The sequence below is a fragment of the Jaculus jaculus genome, chromosome 20, assembly GCF_020740685.1.
Source record: "Jaculus jaculus isolate mJacJac1 chromosome 20, mJacJac1.mat.Y.cur, whole genome shotgun sequence".
In the NCBI taxonomy this organism is placed as follows: domain Eukaryota; kingdom Metazoa; phylum Chordata; class Mammalia; order Rodentia; family Dipodidae; genus Jaculus; species Jaculus jaculus.
Window position 1 is genome coordinate 12,608,671 of NC_059121.1, and position 21,283 is coordinate 12,629,953.

At 39.7% G+C, this 21,283-nt stretch overlaps 1 protein-coding gene across 4 annotated transcripts in view; it reads left to right on the forward strand.

Moving 5' to 3' along the window:
• The window catches only part of Adamts6 (ADAM metallopeptidase with thrombospondin type 1 motif 6), a 278,164-nt gene that overhangs the window by 228,666 nt on the left and 28,215 nt on the right, over nucleotides 1-21,283 (forward strand). For 3 of the 4 annotated variants that reach the window (XM_045138994.1, XM_045138995.1, XM_045138997.1), the window contains 2 exons: nucleotides 7,582-7,711; nucleotides 17,010-17,214. In XM_045138994.1, the coding sequence (XP_044994929.1) occupies nucleotides 7,582-7,711; nucleotides 17,010-17,214 (335 nt within the window). Of the gene's footprint in view, nucleotides 1-7,581; nucleotides 7,712-17,009; nucleotides 17,215-21,283 lie in introns of those variants that run through there. The other variant, XM_045138996.1, reaches the window with a different exon arrangement.

The following is a 21,283-nucleotide window of genomic DNA, read 5'->3' on the forward strand; positions in this document are numbered from 1 at the left end:
ATAGTTAAAATTTAATGGGCAGTAGAGGGTTCCTCTGGGTCTACTGTGATTTCAAGTAAAACATATGCAGATATATCTCACCCTGCCTTACCTTCACTAAACACAAAATTGCTCTAGAAAAATGCAATATTCTCATAGTAGCATTTTCCTCTGGGACATCTAGGACAGAAGAGAAAACACTTGAAAGGCAAAAGGAGGAGAACCTTTGGAAGATTAAAAAAAGAGAGAGCTGAAGGAGAAAGCAATGTGAATGGAGTTGATTGGTACCCTGGGTGCCAGCTACTACATCCAAGGCTGATGGGCTTTGTTCTTCCCTTTGAATGCATGCATCTGACCAATAATCACACAGCACAAGGGCCAGATCCCAGCTGTGAAAGGCAGAGTAAAGAGACTTTTTTTCCGGGTACTTGTCACTTTTTGATTGCTATCTGCACTGAAGATTTAGATTAAATGACTGTTGCTGGCCATATGCTATGTGTACTGTGGCCATATAGTGTTGTCTTGGTTGCTAACTACTTTGGATCCTGTGGTTAAGCAAATCATTGCTTTAGCCATGAACCACATTTTAGTATAAGCTCTGACTTCACCCTCACCCCCTCTTCTTTCTAGAAAACTGTTTCTTGAGCAGATATGGCATGCTGTAGCACTAGATTCAATTATCTAGAGATTGGGCTAGCCCATAAGCCCCACATAGGCATTTATGCCTGTATTTCTTGTCCACGTTGACTCACTGGTGCCCCCGTGTCAGCTGAGTGGTCTAGGATTCAGATGCTGGGTTCTGTGAGCAGAACTGGGAAGACCTGGACGGCCTCCTCCTGCTCTTAACCACACACCACCTTACTTCTTGGCTTGACACATGTCACCACTTCAAGTTGAGTTTTCAAGCACCAATTTTTGTACATTAAGACTCTACTTTCTACCCTGAGAAATCAGAATGTCAAATGTTGTGCTATAAATAAGTTATAAAAGTATTTATTGGAAAGCAGAGAGGATGGGCCGCATGAGAACACTGACAGCTTATAAAGGGGACAGGAAATAGACTGAAAGGTAGCAGCCCAATGAAAAGAAGACATATGGTCTCTGAAGTCCTCATTCAGAATTGGCCCCAAACTGTGGACTTTCCTCACTGAGGGGCCCACCGCAATCCCTTTGAATAAGAACAGTAAACAAGAATTTCATCTAGTTCTCACTTGCTATGTGGTGTGTTTCTTGCTCTTTTTCCAGTTTCAACGTGCCTGTAAAAGCTATTTGTTGATGTGCATCTAGTACACTGCTTGAGGTTGAGTTTCTTCATTATATTAGAAAAAGTAAGACCTGAGAAATTTGGATTTATAGACAGAAAAGCTCCTCCCACCCCTCAGCAGTATTAGGGACTGACCTCGGTGTCTTGGACATGTCAGGCAAGCACTATATCACTGAACTATATGTCTAGCCCCATTGTTACACTTCTATATTAAAAAGCATCACACTAGGGCTGGACAGATGGCTAAGTGGTTGAGGTGCTGGCCTGTGAAGACTTAAGGACTCATGTTTGACTCTTCAGGGCCAATGTAAGCCAGATGCACAAAGTGCTGCAAACACAAGGTCGCACATGTGCACAAGGGGGTGCAAGCGTCTGGAGTTCTACTGCAGTGGCTAGAGGTCCTGGCATGCTACTTCTCTTCCTTTGTCTCACTTTCTCTCACACAAAAAAGGCCAGTCTGTTGGGCTTGCCTCAAAAAAAAAAAAAAAATCATACTATCATATTTGATTTTTAAATATCAAAAAATCAAAAGAGAAGTAAATTAAAAGGTTCTAAGTAGAATATACCCTTGGTAGAGGATTTAAAATATACATATTAGCAAAACAGAAAGTTGTACTTCACTTCTTTAATATGAAACCATTACATTTTTTTCAAATATGGAAGGATTGCATTTTTTTTTTCAAAGCACACATATAGGGATGGAGAGATGGCCCAGTAGTTAAAGTGCTTGCTTACAAAACCTGCTTGCCTGGGTTTGATTCCCCAGCAATACCCACACAAAGCTGGATGCACAAAGAGGTACATATATCTGGATTTTGTTCACAATGAAAAGAGGTCTTGGCATGTCCATTCTCATTTTATTTCTCTCCCCACTTGCAAATAAATAAATTAAAATATTTTATAAATTTCCGGGCATGGTGGCACATGTCTTTAATCCCAGCACTTGGGAGGCAGAGGTAGGAGGATCACCGTGAGTTCAAGGCCACCCTGAAACTACATAGTGAATTCCAGGTTAGCCTGGACTAGAGTGAGACCTTACCTCAAGAAACCAATATATATATATATATATATATATATATATATATATATATATATATATATATAAACTTAAAAGACACAGTTTGCATTCTAGTAACTTAAAATGCTTGGGAATAAAACATAGTTAATTCAGATATTAAGTTAACCAATGAAATTCTTTAAATCTGTCTATCTGCTGGAGATACAGACACTGAGCTACTAGAATTTCTTTTCTTCTAGATATACACTACTATTGTGAATATCTAATGGTTGCAGGTTATAAACTATGGTTTTTAGATTTGAAAGCACAGTGGTTTTCTATAACTGGACATCAACCTTCCTGGTAAGGTTAAAGTCAACTCAGCAGTGCTTTACAAAGTACTTTTAAAGTTCTGTGTCCAAGAGGTGTGATCATATAAAATGGTTCTAAACTTAATTAGTCTTGTTTGCTTAAATTATTTTCCACTTTATAAAGTTAAAAGCTGCATTTTTGTTGATTCAGAAGTATGTGCTTAAGATCTACTGATTTAGGTGCATTCATTTACTTTATAGGTACCCTGTTGCTACTGACTTAAAATCAAAGTAGAAAAAAAATCTAGAGACCTGCCAAGTCTGTGGGTAAAGGGAGATCTGTATATTGTTAGAGGAAAATAGCATAGTTGTAGAATGAGTTGAAATAGTTCACTGGTGTGTGCATTTCTTGAGTGTGAAATACCACATTTCTAATATACACCATCATCATTCACTATCTCTTCAGACTTTAGTTTTCACCTCCTAAAAATAACTATTTGAAAGTATGAGGCTGAAATGAACACAGAAAAATCCCTTAGTTCCTAGTTTTTTAAGAAGTCTGGAAGGCATGTCCAAAATTAAGTCAATTTATTATTGTTAACTTACATCCAAAGTCTTACAAGAAGCACAGTGCTGTGTATTTAGTTGAGTGAATGAACGAGTGGATGAGTGAGTGACTTGCCAACCACAGTGAACTGGCAGTTTTACTTTGTGCATGCATGTAATTTTAAAATTATAATCATTGGATCTTACCAAATAACCAAATAAACCTAAAATTAAAGGCCTAGCAAGAACAAAGATGTAGGTCTACTCGTTACTTTTATTTTATTCCTATGGTTTTATGTACTTTCTCAGTTTTTAACAATAAATATTTTACAGGAAAAAATTTTCAAGATAGATAGTATGGTTAGAATTTATCTCAAAATGAAATAAAAACATCTGCTAATTATATATAATTGGTATATATAATATACCAATTATTATTACATAACCTCATCTGTAATTCAAACTATAGATGTTCTGATTTTATATTAAAAGCTGATTTTAGACAAATATAAGTGTGGCCAAACAACATATGTTGATATAAAGAAAGAGAAACTTTATCTTAACCTGTAGAAATTGATTTAACACTTCTGTCCCTGACACAGTTCCATTTCGCCCATGTTGCAGATGTTCATGTATATTTAATGCCAGCATTCTTGTTTCAAGAAGAGTAACATTTGAATGGCTTTAAAAACAATAAGCAATCCCTTGCTCTTCTTTATATGAGCAAAACTTGAGGCAGAGTGGGTAGTCAAGGGATAATCTAAGTCTATGTGGCCATTAGTAGTTGAATGTGACTCACAGCAGAGGTATGTGTCTAGGTGGACCACATGGACTTACTTATCTGCCCACTGAAATGACACAGTGGGGAGGTAACTGATGAATGTCATAGGCTATCTGTGGACAGATCACAGTCACGCCTGCTGTGAATCACTCTTCCCTCAAAAATCCCAAGTTTAATAGTAAAAAAAAATTCCAAGCTGTTGTCATTGTATAAACTGAATCACTGCGCCTATCTGGGGTTTGGGAGGGAATGACTACAATACATACTGCAAGACATTTTGCCAGTAAATTGTTAGGTTGGGTTTTTAACCCCTAAATTTAGGAAAACCTAAAAGCTTGTTGCTAAAGGTAGGAGCCTCAAATCACTGCAAACAACAAATACCGGTCTCCAGCTGGTTGCCATTGCCATGAAGCTATAGGACCTAAGTCTCATGTGCTTGGACTTAATAGTTTTCTGTCAGTCTGTAAATCTAAAGGGTTAATGGGACCAACAGCATGACATCTGAAGCACTCTAAACCCACTGAAGTCCATGATGCCCAGCTCTCTAAAGGAAAGTTTCATTCCCTGAGTGATAATTCTTCACATGTATTGCCTGTGTGACTAAACTCTTAAGAAAAAGAAAATTAAAAAAGAAGCAACTGGTGTTATATGAACTTAGGTGCAAAGTTGTGGATTCATAGGCACTGTGGCTTCTACCCCTCTGAGTGATTTGGCTCACCTGTGTACAGGGATGGAACTGTACCTTTGTCTTACCTGTGTAGAGGGATGGGACTGTACCTTTGTCTGACCTGTGTAGAGGGATGGGACTGTTCCTTTGTCTGACCTGTGTAGAGGGATGGAACTGTACCTTTGTCTGACCTGTGTAGAGGGATGGGACTGTCCTTTGTCTGACCTGTGTAGAGGGATGGGACTGTCCTTTGTCTGACCTGTGTAGAGGGATGGGACTGTTCCTTTGTCTGACCTGTGTAGAGGGATGGGACTGTTCCTTTGTCTGACCTGTGTAGAGGGATGGGACTGTACCTTTGTCTGACCTGTGTGGAGGGATGGGACTGTTCCTTTGTCTTACCTGTGTGGAGGGATGGGACTGTACTTTGTCTGACCTGTGTACAGGGATGGGGCTGTTCCTTTGTCTTACCTGTGTGGAGGGATGGTACTGTACTTTGTCTGACCTGTGTACAGGGATGGGGCTGTTCCTTTATCTGACCTGTGTGGAGGGATGGGACTGTACCTTTGTCTGACCTGTGTACAGGGATGGGACTGTCCTTTGTCTGACCTGTGTACAGGGATGGGACTGTTCCTTTGTCTTACCTGTGTGGAGGGATGGGGCTGTTCCTTTGTCTGACCTGTGTACAGGGATGGGACTGTACCTTTGTCTGACCTGTGTACAGGGATGGGACTGTTCCATTGTCTGACCTGTGTGGAGGGATGGAACTGTTCCTTTGTCTTACCTGTGTACAGGGATGGGACTGTCCTTTGTATTACCTGTGTAGAAGGATGGGACTGTACCTTTGTCTTACCTGTGTGGAGGGAGGGGGCTGTCGTTTGTATTACTGGTGTGGAGAGATGGGGATGTTCATTTGTCTTACCTGTGTAGAGGGATGTGGCTGTTCATTTGCCTTACCTATGTAGAGGTATGGGCCTGTCCATTGTCTTACCTGTGTACAGGGATGGGACTGTTCCTTTGTATTACCTGTGTAGAAGGATGGGACTGTTCCTTTGTCTTACCTGTGTAGAGGGATGGGACTGTTCATTTGTCTTTCCTGTGTGGAGGGATGGGGCTGTCCATTTGTCTTACCTGTGTAGAGGGATGTGACTGTTCGTTTGCCTTGCCTGTGTAGAGGGATGTGACTGTTCGTTTGCCTTACCTGTGTAGAGGGATGGTGCTGGTCATTTGTCTTACTTGTGTAGAGCAATGGGACTGTTCATCTGTCTTACCTGTGTGGAGTGATGGGGCTGTTCATATGTCTTACCTGTGCAGAGGGATGGTGCTGGTCATTTGTCTTACCTGTGTAGAGTTAAGGTGCTGTTCATATGTCTTACCTGTGTATAGGGATAGGACTGTTCATTTCTCTTACCTGTGTAGAGGGATGGGGCTGTTCATTTGTCTTACCTGTGTAGAGTGAAGGGGCTGTTCATATGTCTTACCTGTGTAGAGTGAAGGGGATGTTCATATGTCTTTCCTGTGTAGAGGGATAGGACTGTTCATTTGTCTTACCTGTGTAGAGTGACGGGGCTGTTCATATGCCTTACCTGTGTAGAGTGACGGGGCTGTTCATATGCCTTACCTGTGTAGAGTGATGGGGCTGTTCATATGCCTTACCTGTGTAGAGTGATGGGGCTGTTCATATGCCTTACCTGTGTAGAGTGATGGGGCTGTTCATATGCCTTACCTGTGTAGAGTGATGGGGCTGTTCATATGCCTTACCTGTGTAGAGTGATGGGGCTGGTCATATGCCTTACCTGTGTAGAGTGATGGGGCTGTTCATATGCCTTACCTGTGTAGAGTGATGGGGCTGTTCATATGCCTTACCTGTGTAGAGTGATGGGGCTGTTCATATGCCTTACCTGTGTAGAGTGACGGGGCTGTTCATATGCCTTACCTGTGTAGAGTGATGGGGCTGGTCATTTGTCTTACCTGTATAGAGGGATGGGGCTGTTCATTTGGCTCACCTATGTAGATGGATCAGGCTGGAGTTTTGGGGGACAGTTTGGCTTGTCCTTTTGTTTTCATTTCCACAAGTGCCTTGTAAATAATATCCATAAATGACCTGGTATTTCTTATTATCTTATAGTCATGCTTTATTTTCTTTGATATCTTGATATACCTATCTTTGCTTTTATTCTGTGACATTAATTTGAAAATGACTACACAAAAAGCCAACACACCGAGGATGTTTACAAATATGGGTTTGTTTTCTGTCTGTGTATTTGTGAAATGTGAACAAGTTGTGGTGGATATATTTTCTAATAAATCATAAGCATGTACTTAGAATTTTACAAATTTTAGATTGAGCGTATTTTAGTTGTGCCAAACAAGTCACATAGACTATTTTTAAGAGAAGTATTTTGGAAATTAATATTGGGATAATTATGTGCACATCTCTTGGACAATGTCTTAACAAGCTGGTGTTTTACTTCTCTAGAGTAAGCATACCAGTTACTGATAGTCCATAAGAGACCCATTGTAATTTATACGCACTAAATCCATAAGCTTTTAAAGAGATGCAATCATACATGGAAGAAAAAAGTAAAATGTGTGGATATGTTGTGTTCCTAATGAAGACAAAATGTTAGGAAGAAACTGGTCCCTGTTGTTTGTTATTAAGTAAATACACACCTGCTGTTTTGAAATGTGTGTCTATTAATACATTTTATCTCATGATACTTTGGACAATTCAAGCAGTTTTTAAGAGAAGCATGAAGAACATACAAATGGAAATAGTAATTGTTTTTAAAGTCACCAATAGTTTATTTTCTTGACTTGAAACAATTATGTTTCTAAATTTTAAATGAATAATTTTGTCTAAATTTTCAGTCTGATGACCAGAACTTCTCTCCACCTTAGAGAAGTAGTCAAGTATTTTTGGAACAGATAAGACAACAGCGTTCCAGTAAGGTTGATTTTCCCAGAGGAGAGCTATGCATACCTAAATTATTAGAAGGTGAATTTCTGTCCCATTAATAAGATTATCTTTTTTTCAAGGTGTCCAAAGACAAGAAGTGGTCTGTAAAAGGTTGGATGACAATTCCATCGTCCAGAACAATTTCTGTGATCTTGACAGCAAGCCACCTGAAAATCAAAGAGCCTGTAACACGGAGCCCTGCCCACCTGAGTAAGTTAGAGAATTTCTTTCTTCAGATCCAAGGAAAAGAATATGTATTCATCTTTTAAATGCATTCCTATCTCTTGGAAAGTTTGAGTAGAATCTACCAAGTAAAAACCATGAAGTATCTATACTGATGGTCTCATTGTAACATTTTGTGATTTTTATGACTATTCTTTTTGAAATATGGTCACCAAGTATCTGATTCCTTAACATTCAGACATGGAAAAGAATGCAATGTGACTGGACATATATATTATGAAGACCAGTTATATGTATGTATACATACACACACATTTGTTTCATGAGTATGTGGTGTGCATGTGTGGGCATGTTTGTATGTGTTTAGCCACATGTGTGTGTAAAGGTGCATGCACATGTGTGTGCATGTGGAGATCAGAGGTCAACGTCAAGTGTCTTCCTCAATTGCTTATGTGATTCTTTAAGATAGGCTGTCTGGTTGAACACAGATTCAGCTCCACTAGCCAGTCAGTGAGCCTCCTCCTAGCACTGGTATGGCAGGCATGCAGCCCCACACTTGACTTTTAAGTGGGTGCTGAGAATATGAACCCAGGTCCTCATGGTTGTGTGGCAAACATTGACCCACTGGGCCATCTCCCCAGCTTAACAAGTTATGTTTTAAATTTTTCCTTTTTTAAAACCACCTAATTTTATAAATTCATCTCAAGATACTACTGAAAAACTAGGAAAAACAAAGTGATACTAAAAATCCACCATGTAAATTTTGTCCCTCCCAATAAATTTTGCGTATTTTCATGTAACATTGAGTCTCACCTTATGGAGTTAATGCACTGAAAGTCAAGATTTGAAGTAATATTCTTGTTATTTCACTGGCCAATTAAGGCATTTTAATGGTACTGGTAACCATTTGTCCTACACTTCTCTATTTGTGCAAGCTTACATACCACAACATCCAATTTCTTAGAGATTTCAATCTTTGGTCATTCCACTCCACGTGTTGTGGACTTGAGCACTGTATTGAAGGTATTTTTTGACAGTTTAATAGTAATTGCCATATTCACACACAATATTAAAGCTAAACACCCAATCTCCTTTCCTTTTGTAGTTCTGAAATGAAGCTGCTTAAGTTTAGAGGTGTGGGGATGAAATTCAAAACAAAAACATAATAAAAATGGAAAGTTTAGAGTGACAATTACCTATTTGGAATGATTTGAAAGTACATGTATTAAATATTACTTTTATTTTTTATAACATTTTGAGAAAGAAAGAGGAAAATAAAAGGAGAGAGAATTGGCTCACCAGGGCCTCCAACGACTGCAGACAAACTCCATATGCATGTACCACCTTGTGCACCTGGCTTATGTGGGTACTGGGGAACTGAACCTGGGTCCTTTGACTTTGCAGGCAAGCTTCTTAACTGCTAAGCCATATCTCCAGCCCTAAATGCTATTGCTTATTAGTCCAGTTTGTCTTAGTTTCTTTTAAGTTTCTTCTTCATCATTTTGAATTCAGACTATGAAAGTAGAAAATTTGATTCCTCAAAATCTATGTGTTTGTAATAAGATGGCCAGTGGCCATGTGTATCCTAGGAACAGAGTCATAAACTACTGTGACTCAATAGGACTGTAAGTATGAAGAAAGGAGATAGCCCTCCACTTCCAGATGGCAGTGTGATAGACAGACAAACAAAGAAACAAAGAAAGAAAACCTGTAATTTCACTATTAATATTGTGATTTGTGGTCATTAGGCTTTGTTTTTGTTATCTATAGACAGATATTTAGCACAGTTGTATGTGATGTAGGCTTTGTAGTCAGTTCTCAGTGTATTTTGAACATTAGATATCTTTGACAGCATTTGGTACTTATGTCATTGTTTCTTTATTTAAATTGGCATTCTGCTGTGGTACAATTTTGGCTATATTCTATCTTTTGATTTCCAGTGATACCACAGCCCTCCCCATTTCTACCACTAAAACTTTGCTGTCCATAATTAAGCCTATGCAAAATAAGCAAGAATAGAACTTCCAGTTCAAATGGAGAATATTTTAGCATGCACAACACACTGTCAAACCACTCTCCAGAAAGGTTTTAAGAATGTTCATTCCTGTCAGCAGTATGTAAATAAGAATTCCATTTCCCTGAATGGAATGTTAGGTAGTTTATTTTTTAAAACATCTTCGTTATTTTACAGGGAAAAAGTATGACTGTATTGTGTTTTTCATTTATCTCATTGCTGGTTAGGCTGAAATTTAAAAAAAATTATGTTCAGTAGATATTCTGCTTATTTTTAGGTTCTTCCTCTTCCTGACATATCACAGTTTTCTATGGAAATGTTCACCATTTTGTTACTTATTTGTACAAATTTTTGATATATTAAAAACATTAACGCTTTTGCATATTTTCCAGTTTTTTATTAGATTTTATGCCTTCCATATTATCTATTATATTTTGATCTTTTTTTTTTTTTACTTACAAAAATAGGCCAGCCATTGTGGTAAACAATTGTAATCCTAGCACTTAGGTGATAGAGGCAGGAGGATCAGTAGTTCAAAGACAACCTGAGTCAACTTTGAGGCCAGCCTGGGTTTCTTGAGACTGTCTCAAAATAACCAAATAAAATTAAAAAATCATAAATATTACTAGGAAAATGATAAGATTTTGATTTCTTTCATTACTATAATGCTTAGGAAAGACTCACCTACTCTAAGATTATCTATTCAAGGATATTTTCTTACTTTAATGTAAAATTTAATCTACTGTAAATATATTTGCCTTGGTATGAGGAAGGAACATACATGTTCAAATATCATTTCCTAATGCTATTCAAGTAAAATCCTAAGCTATATTTTTATTAGAAATTATCTTCTCAAATAATGAAATATTTCAAATATCTTTAGTTATATTGGAGACATTTGTAAGTACAGCATGGAAAAATAGAGACAGAAAGGTTTGCCATTGTATTATAAAAAAATGACAGGAGAGCAGGAAGACTAGACAAAAAAAAAAAGTCAGGAAGAGAAACAATACTAATGTTTATTTGGAAGACTTTGAAGGCCAGGAGAGGCCTTGCTTAGGATAATTAGCATGCTCACAACAGCTACTTTTTAATCTGTAAGAGTACAGTGTCAAGGAGGTGAGTTGAGAGAAAGTAGAACCCATGACATAGGCTTCAGTGTTTGGTAGAAAGCAGAGAGAGCAATTGATTTAAAGGAGATGACTTGTACAAAGCTTTTGCCCTCCATAAGAAGAGGAAGTAATGCAGGGTTGGAATTCAAAGAGAAAGTCCAAATGTTCAGCTTTTACCTTGCTGTGTTCTAACGTCATAGATGGCCTCATACAAAGAATCCTTTAGGTCTGGAGGGATGGCTTAGCACTTAAGGCACTTGCCTGCAAAGCCAAAGGACTCAGGTTCAATTCCTCAGGACCCACGTCAGCCAGATGCACAAGGTGACACATACGTCTGGAGGTCGTATGCAGTGGCTGGAAGCCTTGGAGTGCCCATTCTCTCTCTCTTTCTCTGCCTCTTCCTCTCCCTCAAATAAATAAGTAAAAATAAAATTCTAAAAGCAATCTTTTAATATAAATATTGTACCTTTACAATACTAGATATTTTTAATTTGTGAAAACCAGAAAAGTAAAAATAATAAAGTATATATTGTAGTAATACTACAGCCAAAATTTAAAAACATGATGAGTCAATGACAGTATGGATAGGACTATTCTCTGGTTTCTAAAAATCATCTAACAAATACACATTAAAGTAACTACAGTATAAGACAAAGTGTAAGTGCGATAAGAGAGTTATAAGCAAGAGTGCTAAAGGAAGCCCAAAGTAGGAAGAAATTAATTTTTTCTTTTTCTTTTTAAATATTTATTTATTTATTTGCAAGCAGAGAGAGAGATAAAGAGAGAATGTGTGTGCCATGGCCTCCAGTCACTGCAAACAAACTCCAGATGAACGTGCCAGTTTGTGCATCTGGCTTTACATCGGTACTGGGGAATCAAACTCAGGTCATTTGGCTTTGTAGGCAAAGTGCCTTAACCACTGAGAAATCTCTCCAGGCCCCATTATTTTTTTTTAATGCTAGGGATTGAACTTGGGGCCTTATGCATGCTATGGAAGCACTCTGAGTTATTTCCTTAACCACCAGTACCACTTTTTTTCTTCTTTTGTTTTTACTGTATTTTGAGACAGAATCTCACTAAGTTGTCTAGGTTTACCTTGAGCTCTCTCTGTACTTCTAGTAGGCCTTGAACTTGATATTCTCCTGTTTTCACGTCCCAAGTAGCTGGAGTTGCAGGCCTGTGACATCAAGCTCTGCTAAGAAATTAATTTTTATCTAGGGCAAGATTTTATTTAACAGTGTCTATTTAATTTTTATGTATTTATTTGAGAGAGGAATAAAGAGGCAGATAGAAAGAAAGAGAATGGGAGTTCCAGTGCCTTCAGCCACTGCAAACAAACTACAGACACATGTGCCACCTTGTGCATCTGGTTTACATGGGTCCTGGGGAACTGAAGCAGGGTCCTTTGGCGTGACAGGCAAGTGCCTTAATGACCAAGTTATCTCTCCATCTCATTTTTAACAGTGTCTTTTATCATTAAATTTTTAATCATTATTTTGAGCCATTCAGCCTCACCCATAGCCTACTACAATTTGTTATTTTAAGTCCTCTGTAAAACTCCACAATTTAAGAGTAAGAACAATCATGGATGTTGTGTCAGCCTGCTCTTGTCTCAGAATGCTAATCTCTGGTAGTGTTTTCCCATTATACCATACATCTCTAGCATTCTAAGTCACAAGCCAAATGTCTGGTGACACTTTTATATATATTACTTATTACTTCATTGATGCATTCTCAATTGCCACAACTCTAGGGGTACTTACCACATTGACTTTAAAAAATTAAGAAAATCCTTGACTATAGACTGTTTAGAGTATAGATAGTTCTAGTTAATGTTAGCCTCACTTTCCAATTAGCTGAGGAGTAAAGAATTTCTTTTTGTTTTAACCCAATTTTGCTTTAAAAGCCTTTCTAAAAATCATCCTACAACCTAAGAAAGTTTTGCTATTTTTGTTAGTAGACAGTAGGTTATGTAATTGAGCCTCTCATTGACTAAAGATGTCACTGACAAACTCTGAACATTGTTTTGCTTAATTCTGTGATGCTGTGTATAAACAAAAGGGGTTTGATGACTAGACCCTTGATTTTGAGATATCTATCTATCTATCTATCTATCTATCTATCTATCTATCTATCTATCATCTATCTAACTAACTATCTACTATCTATCTATCTCTCCTGTGCTGGTGATTGAACCCAGGGTATTACACATACTAACCTCTTTTTTTTTTTTTTTTGAGGTAGGGTGTTGCTCTAGCCCAAGCTGGCTTGGAATTCACTATGTAGTCTCTGACTGGCTTCAAAAACTCACTGGGATCCTCTAGGGTGCTGGCTATATTCCTTTAAGTTATAATGCAAAAACAATTATAGGTTTATGATAAGCTCTTCAAAAATATGATTTAATTAAGATTGGGATATATAGTGTCTCCCTCCTTTCCATATAATATTATTTTTCATGAGAGAGTGAGCAAGAGCACAAGAGAGAGAGAATTGGCATACCAAGGCCTCCAGCTACTACACTGAAACTCCAGAAGCATGCACAATCTTGTGCCCACATGTGGCCTTGTGCGCTTGTGTTGTCTTGTGCATCTGCCTCATGTGGGATCTGGAGAGTTGAACATGGGCCCTTAGGCTTTACAGGCAAGAGCCCTAACCGGTAAGGCATCTCTGCAACCCAATATAATATTTTTTAATAATGATCACAGACTAAAATAGAGATCAAGGTGCAGCATGCCAGTCTTATTTCAGATACTGAAGCATGAACCCTGTCAGGCACCGTGGAATACACCTGTAAACTTAGTCCATAGGCAGCTGGTGCAGGACTGCAGAGAGCTCAAGGCCAGGCTGGGTTACAGTGAGTTCCAAGCCCGCCTGTGCTACAGAGTAAGATCCCATCTGAAAACACGCACATGTACTAATTGTTCACACCTAATGGACAGAACCAGCTTTAAGATGGTTTTACTATAAAGATTCAGTACTTTATATCCCAAGAGTTAATTTCTGTCTTCAAATTTTACTAATGAACCTGAAAGGAAGGAAAAAAGAGTACATAGCATCTGAGTGTCAGAAGTGGGGAGAAGGCGGGTGAAGGAAGCAGTACAGCCTGAACTGGACAGGAGGATAAGGAAACCAGGACCGGGGGAGACAGTGGTAAATTTTCAACACTGTTTAAATGACAGTGTGATGGAGTCTTTCAGAGAGACAGTGAAAGGGATAATATGATGAGCGTTGACAATCCAACAGGGATTGGATGTAAAATCTAAAATTAAGCTCAGAAAGGAAATTGGTGGGATGATAAATACTCTTACTTTCATATACCCTAAGTTGAAGAGTAGACTGACATATTTAGGCTAAGAAGCTAGGAGAGATTGTTGGCAATTAAAGGAAGGACAAAGAGTAAAAAGACAGAGGTGGCCCTGTCCCTGTGCTCTGAAGAATAGCAGTGCCTCTTCAGTCCCGGCTGACCCTGAGCACCTGTGTTTAATTTGAAGGTCTCCATCCCCATGCATAATGAGCCCTAATGAGATCATGGCTGGAAGTAGTATGACTGAGCTTCCTGTGGCTGCGTTAGACACATTTCTGTTTTCTCCCCTAATCTTGGTGATGGAATCACTGTTGCAAATGGAATCAGAGTGTCACCACGGCTGGCATGCAAGTGTTATTCTCAGAACACAGGTTCCTCCTTACCAAAAACGTACTAGCAACTTGGGATCGTGTTCATCTATGGAAAACAAAGAAGAAAGAATAAGAAAACCATTTTATATTACCCTTGGAAAAAAATATGATAGCATCAGAAATTTAACATTCAGGCTTAACTTATTCTTTAAATAAAATTTAGATTTAAATTTTGAGAAACATATTTTGAGTTCGATAAACTGATCTCTATAATAATAATAATAATAATAATAATAATAATTGGCTAAGGCCATTGTGGCTCAGTTGGTTAAACGCAGGTTTTGGGTGCTGGCGATCTGGAGTCTATAACACATTGCCTTTTCTATACAAAATCTGCACAGTGAAGCTGTGCTCAGGGAAGCAGGGAGGAATTTGTACTTAAGCTCCTCACACTCCTCTCTCTGGCACTCTCCTACCTAAGGTTGTGAGCCTGGTCATAATGTCCCTGATGACAGTTGCATGATTTATAATCATGGATTAAAGAAAATATTCTGTACCCTGAATCCTGTACACAGTGATGCGAGGCATGAGGTTCAGTCCAAACAACAGTTGATGGGAGCTCCAATCCTGGCTCCATTAATGTTCTCTTCATGACTTTAAAAGTTTTTTTCCTAACACAGGGCCTCATTTCTTCTTCTATAAAGTAAAGCACAATGCGTTAAACATGGCAGGCATTCAGCACATGCTGACCTAGCGAAATACAGTAAGGTGTCAATCAAGACATTAGTGATATAAAACAAACAACTTCAATTTGAGCTAGCTTCTGTAAGTAAGGTTTGTGTGACAACCTCAGAGAAGTGTAAATAAGGCTGGGTCTACCTGAGGAAAGTAAGTCATGGACTCTGACACCATAGGACTTCCCACTCCCTCTGTGTTCTTTCTTTTTGGCCTTTTGAGGTAGGGTCTCACTCTAGCCCTCAGGCTGGCCTCAAATTCTCACCGATCCTCTAGCTCTACCTCCCGAGTGCTGGGATTAAAGGTGTGCGCCCCCATGCCTGGCTAGCTCTTGCTTTCAAAGAAGCTGATTCTACTTGACAGGTGAAATGACTTCGGGCAGCTCAGGACATGTGTCCTCACACACCTCTGTGACAAGCAGGGAAAGGTCACTTTTTTTGCTCTACCCAGCATATGAACATTCTAAGTAGAATTCTTACTGGCCTGACCTGGATCCTGACCCACAGTCATTGAACCAATTACTGACATCCAGGAAAGTGATGGATCACCTGCAGAAGTATTATTAGAACACTCTAATTACATACCTATGAAAGCTCACAGATGGCTTCAAGGAAAAGGAGTGGCACACCTATATGTGTGGGATGTTTACTCTAAGCTGTTTGACTTTTCCCTATAGAGAGAAGCTTTTGTTTTAGGAGCAAAGGGATCAAAAACAAGTGATCTCTTTCCGTGTGTGTGTGTGTTTGAATGTGTGCAGGTGCACCTGTGTGTACATGTATACAGAGGCCAGAAGTCAGCATTGGATATCTTCCCTGATCACGCTGTAACTTGTGTTTTGAAACAGGGTCTCTCATTGAACCCAGAGTTTACTAATTCAGCTAGCCGAGCTAGCCAGCCCTGACTCTCATATCCTGACTCTGCCTCCCTGCTGCTAGAATTACAAAGGCACACCACCACTCCCAGGTGTTTTTTTTTTTTTTTTTTGTTTTGTTTTGTTTTGTGGATCCTGGGAATCCAAACTCCAATCATCATGTTTATGTAGCAAGCACTTTACCCAGTGAGCCCAAGCATCCTGGGTCTTTGTTTCTATTAGAGCAAGCTTAGGGCCCTGCTTTTGTAGGAGTGCACCCCCCATAGACCCCAGACTTCTACTTCTCGTGAGGACTCTAAGTCCTGCCATCTTTATGAGAGCTATTTCTAGAAATTTGGAAGCAAACCCCCAGCTTCTTTAGAGTGGTTCTAGCATATATTATCCTTAATGACTAATGACTTGAGTGTAATAATGAAAAAATAACCAGCACTTCTTGTTTGTTACACGGTCCTGTGTGCTTAAAGCTGTCGAGTTCTTGTGCATAAGACCCTGTCATTAGCATATTCTCTCTTGTTCCTGTCATGTCAAACTAGTAGCTTGAAATGGCCATATGCACCACAAAAAATGCAACAGAACTCTGTCCCTCCCATGGATAGCAGCTGTTAAACAATGTTTATTAGTAGCTTAAATATGTTCTTTAATCATCACATTAAATTTTATGTGACAAATTCTTGCTATATTTATTTTAGAAATTGATTTTAGAAAGGAGAAAATTTAAAGAGGTTTTAAAAAACCCATAATACATCGTTTGTTTGAACCTAGGTTCTGTCTGTCCCAAAGCTCATGAGCTACACTTTGGCACACGGTTGGCTGGCCGTGAATACACTCTTCTTGGTAGCTCTTGCACTTGCATTAGCCACCAACCAATGCTGAACTGCTGGCTTTCCTAGAAAAAGCATGGAGTCCATCCACAGAGGCGCTTTCTCGGAAAGCACTGGGAAGACATGCTGTTCTATGCTTCTCCCCTTCTTGCTACAGGTGGTTCATTGGAGATTGGCTGGAGTGCAGCAAGACCTGTGATGGTGGCATGCGCACCAGGGCAGTGCTCTGCATGAGGAAGATTGGGCCCTCTGAGGAGGAGACACTGGACTACAGTGGCTGTTTAACACACCGGCCTATCGAGAAGGAGCCCTGCAACAACCAGTCATGCCCTCCCCAGTGGGTGGCTTTGGACTGGTCTGAAGTAAGGAAATCTGAGGCTGTGTGTTTTGAGATGTCTTAATATCAATCCCAAAGCATTTAATATTAAGGACACCTAAGAATGTGAGCATCTTAGTACCTAACAAGTAAGAACTGCCTGAAAGTGAATTTGGACATGTTCTGTTTTACTGTTGCTTGTCCATAAGTCAGGGGGTTCTGAGACAGGCAAATCAAAGAGAAATGAATCACCAATTTGAATGAAAAGTAAGTCTAAAGTAGATTTGAAATAACATTGCAGTGGTGCATTTAGGAGCTTCTCTCCTTCTTACTATAGACCAACATTTCAAGCTCAGAATTAAAATTAAGAACTGAAATTCAAAACAAACACAAAATCAAGCATTTTTTCTGAGGAACCTCTGGATGCAGCTGTTCCCACTATAACTCTTGCTACTTGAGTGGCCTTGTCTTGTCTGTATCACAAAGTAAAGGAAGGCTCTTGTTTAAGACGGCGTGTGGAAGTGGCACACTTCTGAGCAGCTGTGGTTACCCATGGAATCTTTGGAAAAAGTTAGGAGTGATCTCTCAAGTTTCCTGGATTTCTTCCAGGTTCAGTCATTACATCTGCCTATCTTGTATTCCTACTTTCAATCAAACATAGAGACATTGATATGATCTGGTCTGTGGTTATAGAAAACAAGATGGACTTCTTTTCTCCAGAGTGAGTTCATTAACTTTTAAATCCACTGATGAAAACAGACATTTTGAATGGTTGTGAATATTCATGTCCAGGATCCTTATAGAAATGCATAGAAATTGATTGATAACTATGTCAGATTTATTATGGAAAAAATCATAATGGACCATGTGATTGGTTGTAGCAGTTTTAGGGTTTCAAGGCAAGTCAGTAAGCATAATTGAATGCTTGCTGAGACAGGCAGTGTGGAGCATGTGAAAAGAATCATTCGGGCTGGGGAAATAAGGAAATATTCACGAATCAGCTAGAGTCTGATGTGACAGGACTTAGCGGTGAATTGGGAACCATAAGTGCATGACTAACTCAGAGCTGAGATGGGCAGAGTGGCATCTTGGACGCTGGGGCTTGGTGGCCCCTCTGGAGGGATTTCAGGTCCTTATTACCTGGAACAAGGAATTAGAAACATATGAATAGTAACAACCCCAGGGGTGGGGGACTTCAACAGGAGGAAGAAGTAGACCAGAGTGCAGAAAACATTTAGCAGCTCAATGGAAATGCAGTCCAAAGGATGTGGACTGAGCTGGGCATGGTGGTACATGGGAGGCAGAGGAAGGATGATCACTGTCAGTTCAAGTCCACCCTGAGACTACTCAGGGAATTCCTGGTCAGCTGGGGCTAGAGTGAAACCCTACCTCGGGAAGAAACATGTGGACTTCAATGTCACATGTCATGGGCTTTTTCAGCATGGTGTGGCATTCTTGCACTGGTCACATGTAGTTCTACATACAGCTTCATGCATCGTATGTCTCATAGCATCTTACATTTGAATTGGGTGTTACAATGAGTCCAGGCCACCTTTGGACCCTCTGGAGTGTCTCCACTTGCACCAGTGGCTCCCGCCTGTTCAGTGTGTATGTGTGCGTCCGAGATGCGGCAGGTTGCAGCTTTCCTCCACCAGCAGGCTTTTCTCATGTGCTAATTTTGTGCCCTTTTTGTGAGGCCTTCCAGACTTCACTCTCCCCTAATATACCTCATGAGTAGCCCAGAATACGGTGAGAAAGTTTTTAGCTGATTAGAATTAAACCGATTGTTGAAAGAAAGACTAGGGAAGGTGAAGAGGGGCTAAGAAACAAACAAGAAGAAGCATAAAAATTTTAAAATAGCATTGTGGCACATACCTCACCCCTAGCTCTTTGGTGAGTTCCATGGCAGCCTGGACTACAGAGTGAGACCTTGTCTCAGAAAAAAAAAAAAAAAAAAAAAAAAAACAGGGACTGCAAAGATTGTAAGAGGAAAGTGTTTGCTTTAAGCAAGAGTGACCAACCTTTTGGCTTCTCTAGTACACATTGGACAAAGAATTTTGCGTGACATTATGACACAACATCATCTAGGGAGTTCACACTAGAAAATCATGCAATTGAGTTACAAAAATAAAAGTAAAACCTGATTTTAGGTAAGTTTACAGTTATGAATTGAGCTGCACTTATACCTGTCTTGGGCCATATGGAGCCTGTGCCCCATGAGTTAGACACCCTGCAAGAAGAAGTAGCACATTCATATGATTAAGTTACATAGTGATAGGTAGTGGCATGGAATATAGACTCCTATACCAAATCATCCTTCATAGAAGAAACACAAAGAAGCGTTTGCCAACCACTCAGCTACAAAAACTTCCTTATGTTCAGATTCACTTCATATTGGTCACAACTGACCTGCACATTCTGTGTCATTGTATTTTTTAAATTGAAAGAAAAAACTGAATGTGATCCTCTTGAGGAAGGAAGGCTTAAGATTGTATTTGGAATGGAAAGCACATCTGTAATATACTTAAGGTTTTCTTCTGAGTTTAATTTCACACCGATTATCCTTGCTTTCCTTTAGAATTCTTTTTTTTAATTTTTTTTTTTTTATTTGAGAGCGACAGACACAGAGAGAAAGACAGATAGAGGGAGAGAGAGAGAATGGGCGCGCCAGGGCCTCCAGCCTCTGCAAACGAACTCCAGACGCGTGCGCCCCCTTGTGCATCTGGCTAACGTGGGACCTGGGGAACCGAGCCTCGAACCGGGGTCCTTAGGCTTCACAGGCAAGCGCTTAACCGCTAAGCCATCTCTCCAGCCCTCCTTTAGAATTCTTGTTCTGTGTGCGCAGCCTTTGAAGGGGCTTACTCAAGTGCTGGAAGAGACTCCTGGGCATGCCTAGAGGCTGCCTGTGGAAACACATGTAAGCTGAGGGTGTGTGAATCACATGGCTGCAGTCTTGTTAAGACAGCTGTGTAGAAAGCTTAGGGGAGAGAAATGCCTAGAAAGGTAGCGGGCACAGGTTGGGACTTTGGACAAAGCATTCGTAATTGCTGTCATCTCTCCACCAACGAGCTAGGAAAAGTACCAGGGAGGGAGTGGTAGCCAGGAAACACTGACACCGCGGTCTAGCTGAACACCAGCTTTATCACTGAGTCTTTGTTCGGGGGTGGGGGAGGAGGATGACTTTTATCTCAGATTGTCTGTCCTGTCTATTTTTCACAGTGTTTCCATTTCTTTGCTTTACCGGGCAGCCCATTTCTCCCCTAGGTGGGTTAAAAATTAAAAATAAATCGTATTAGATGAAGTGAATGTTATCTCTCCAACTGTGAGAAAAGCCAGTCTCAGCAGATGAGTGGGCAGTGTTCGATCTCTATTTTCAGTTAACCTTTTGCAAAAATTCACTCTATTTTCTTTTGACACACCCACGAAAACTTTACTCCTCTTTCTGCAACCTACTCATTTCCAACTCTCAGCTTTTGAGCTCTGTTAATCACAAGGGCGAGGTTCCACTGGTGAAAATATGTTACTGCAAGAGGAATTTACCTTTTGACCTTTCCATTTCTTTGCTGTCTGATATAATACAAAATTTCCATTGTTGTAAAGCCAGCAGTCATTTTCCCCATCAGTTAAGCCAGCCCAATATTTATGTGGGAGGGGGGGAATGGCAAATTACTGTGGTAGAAAAGGCTCATTGGCAGCCTTTTGTGAAACTAATGAAGCCACAGCTTTCCCATTTCCTATAATCTACCCTCAGCTGGGAGTCACCCATGCTACTTCTAGTGGCTTTCTTTGTTTGCAGCCACTTGGCAAGTAGCTCTTAAATGCATTGCCACACACTGTGGATGGGCTTCAGCATCCATAACCCATTCTTTTGATGTCTTAGAATGGCTCCTTTGACTCCCACAGAATAGCCATTGAAAAGGGTCTATGCCTTATACTTCTCTTGGGCATACAGATAACTGAAATCCCAATCAACAGCTTTCATAAGACTTTAGGTAGCATTACTTAAGAGAATGGGATGGGTGGATACCTACAAATAATGATGTCTTATTTGGGAAGACAATTATGTCATCACCATGCAAACTCCTAGGTTCTATTCTGGTCCTGTGACTAGTTCA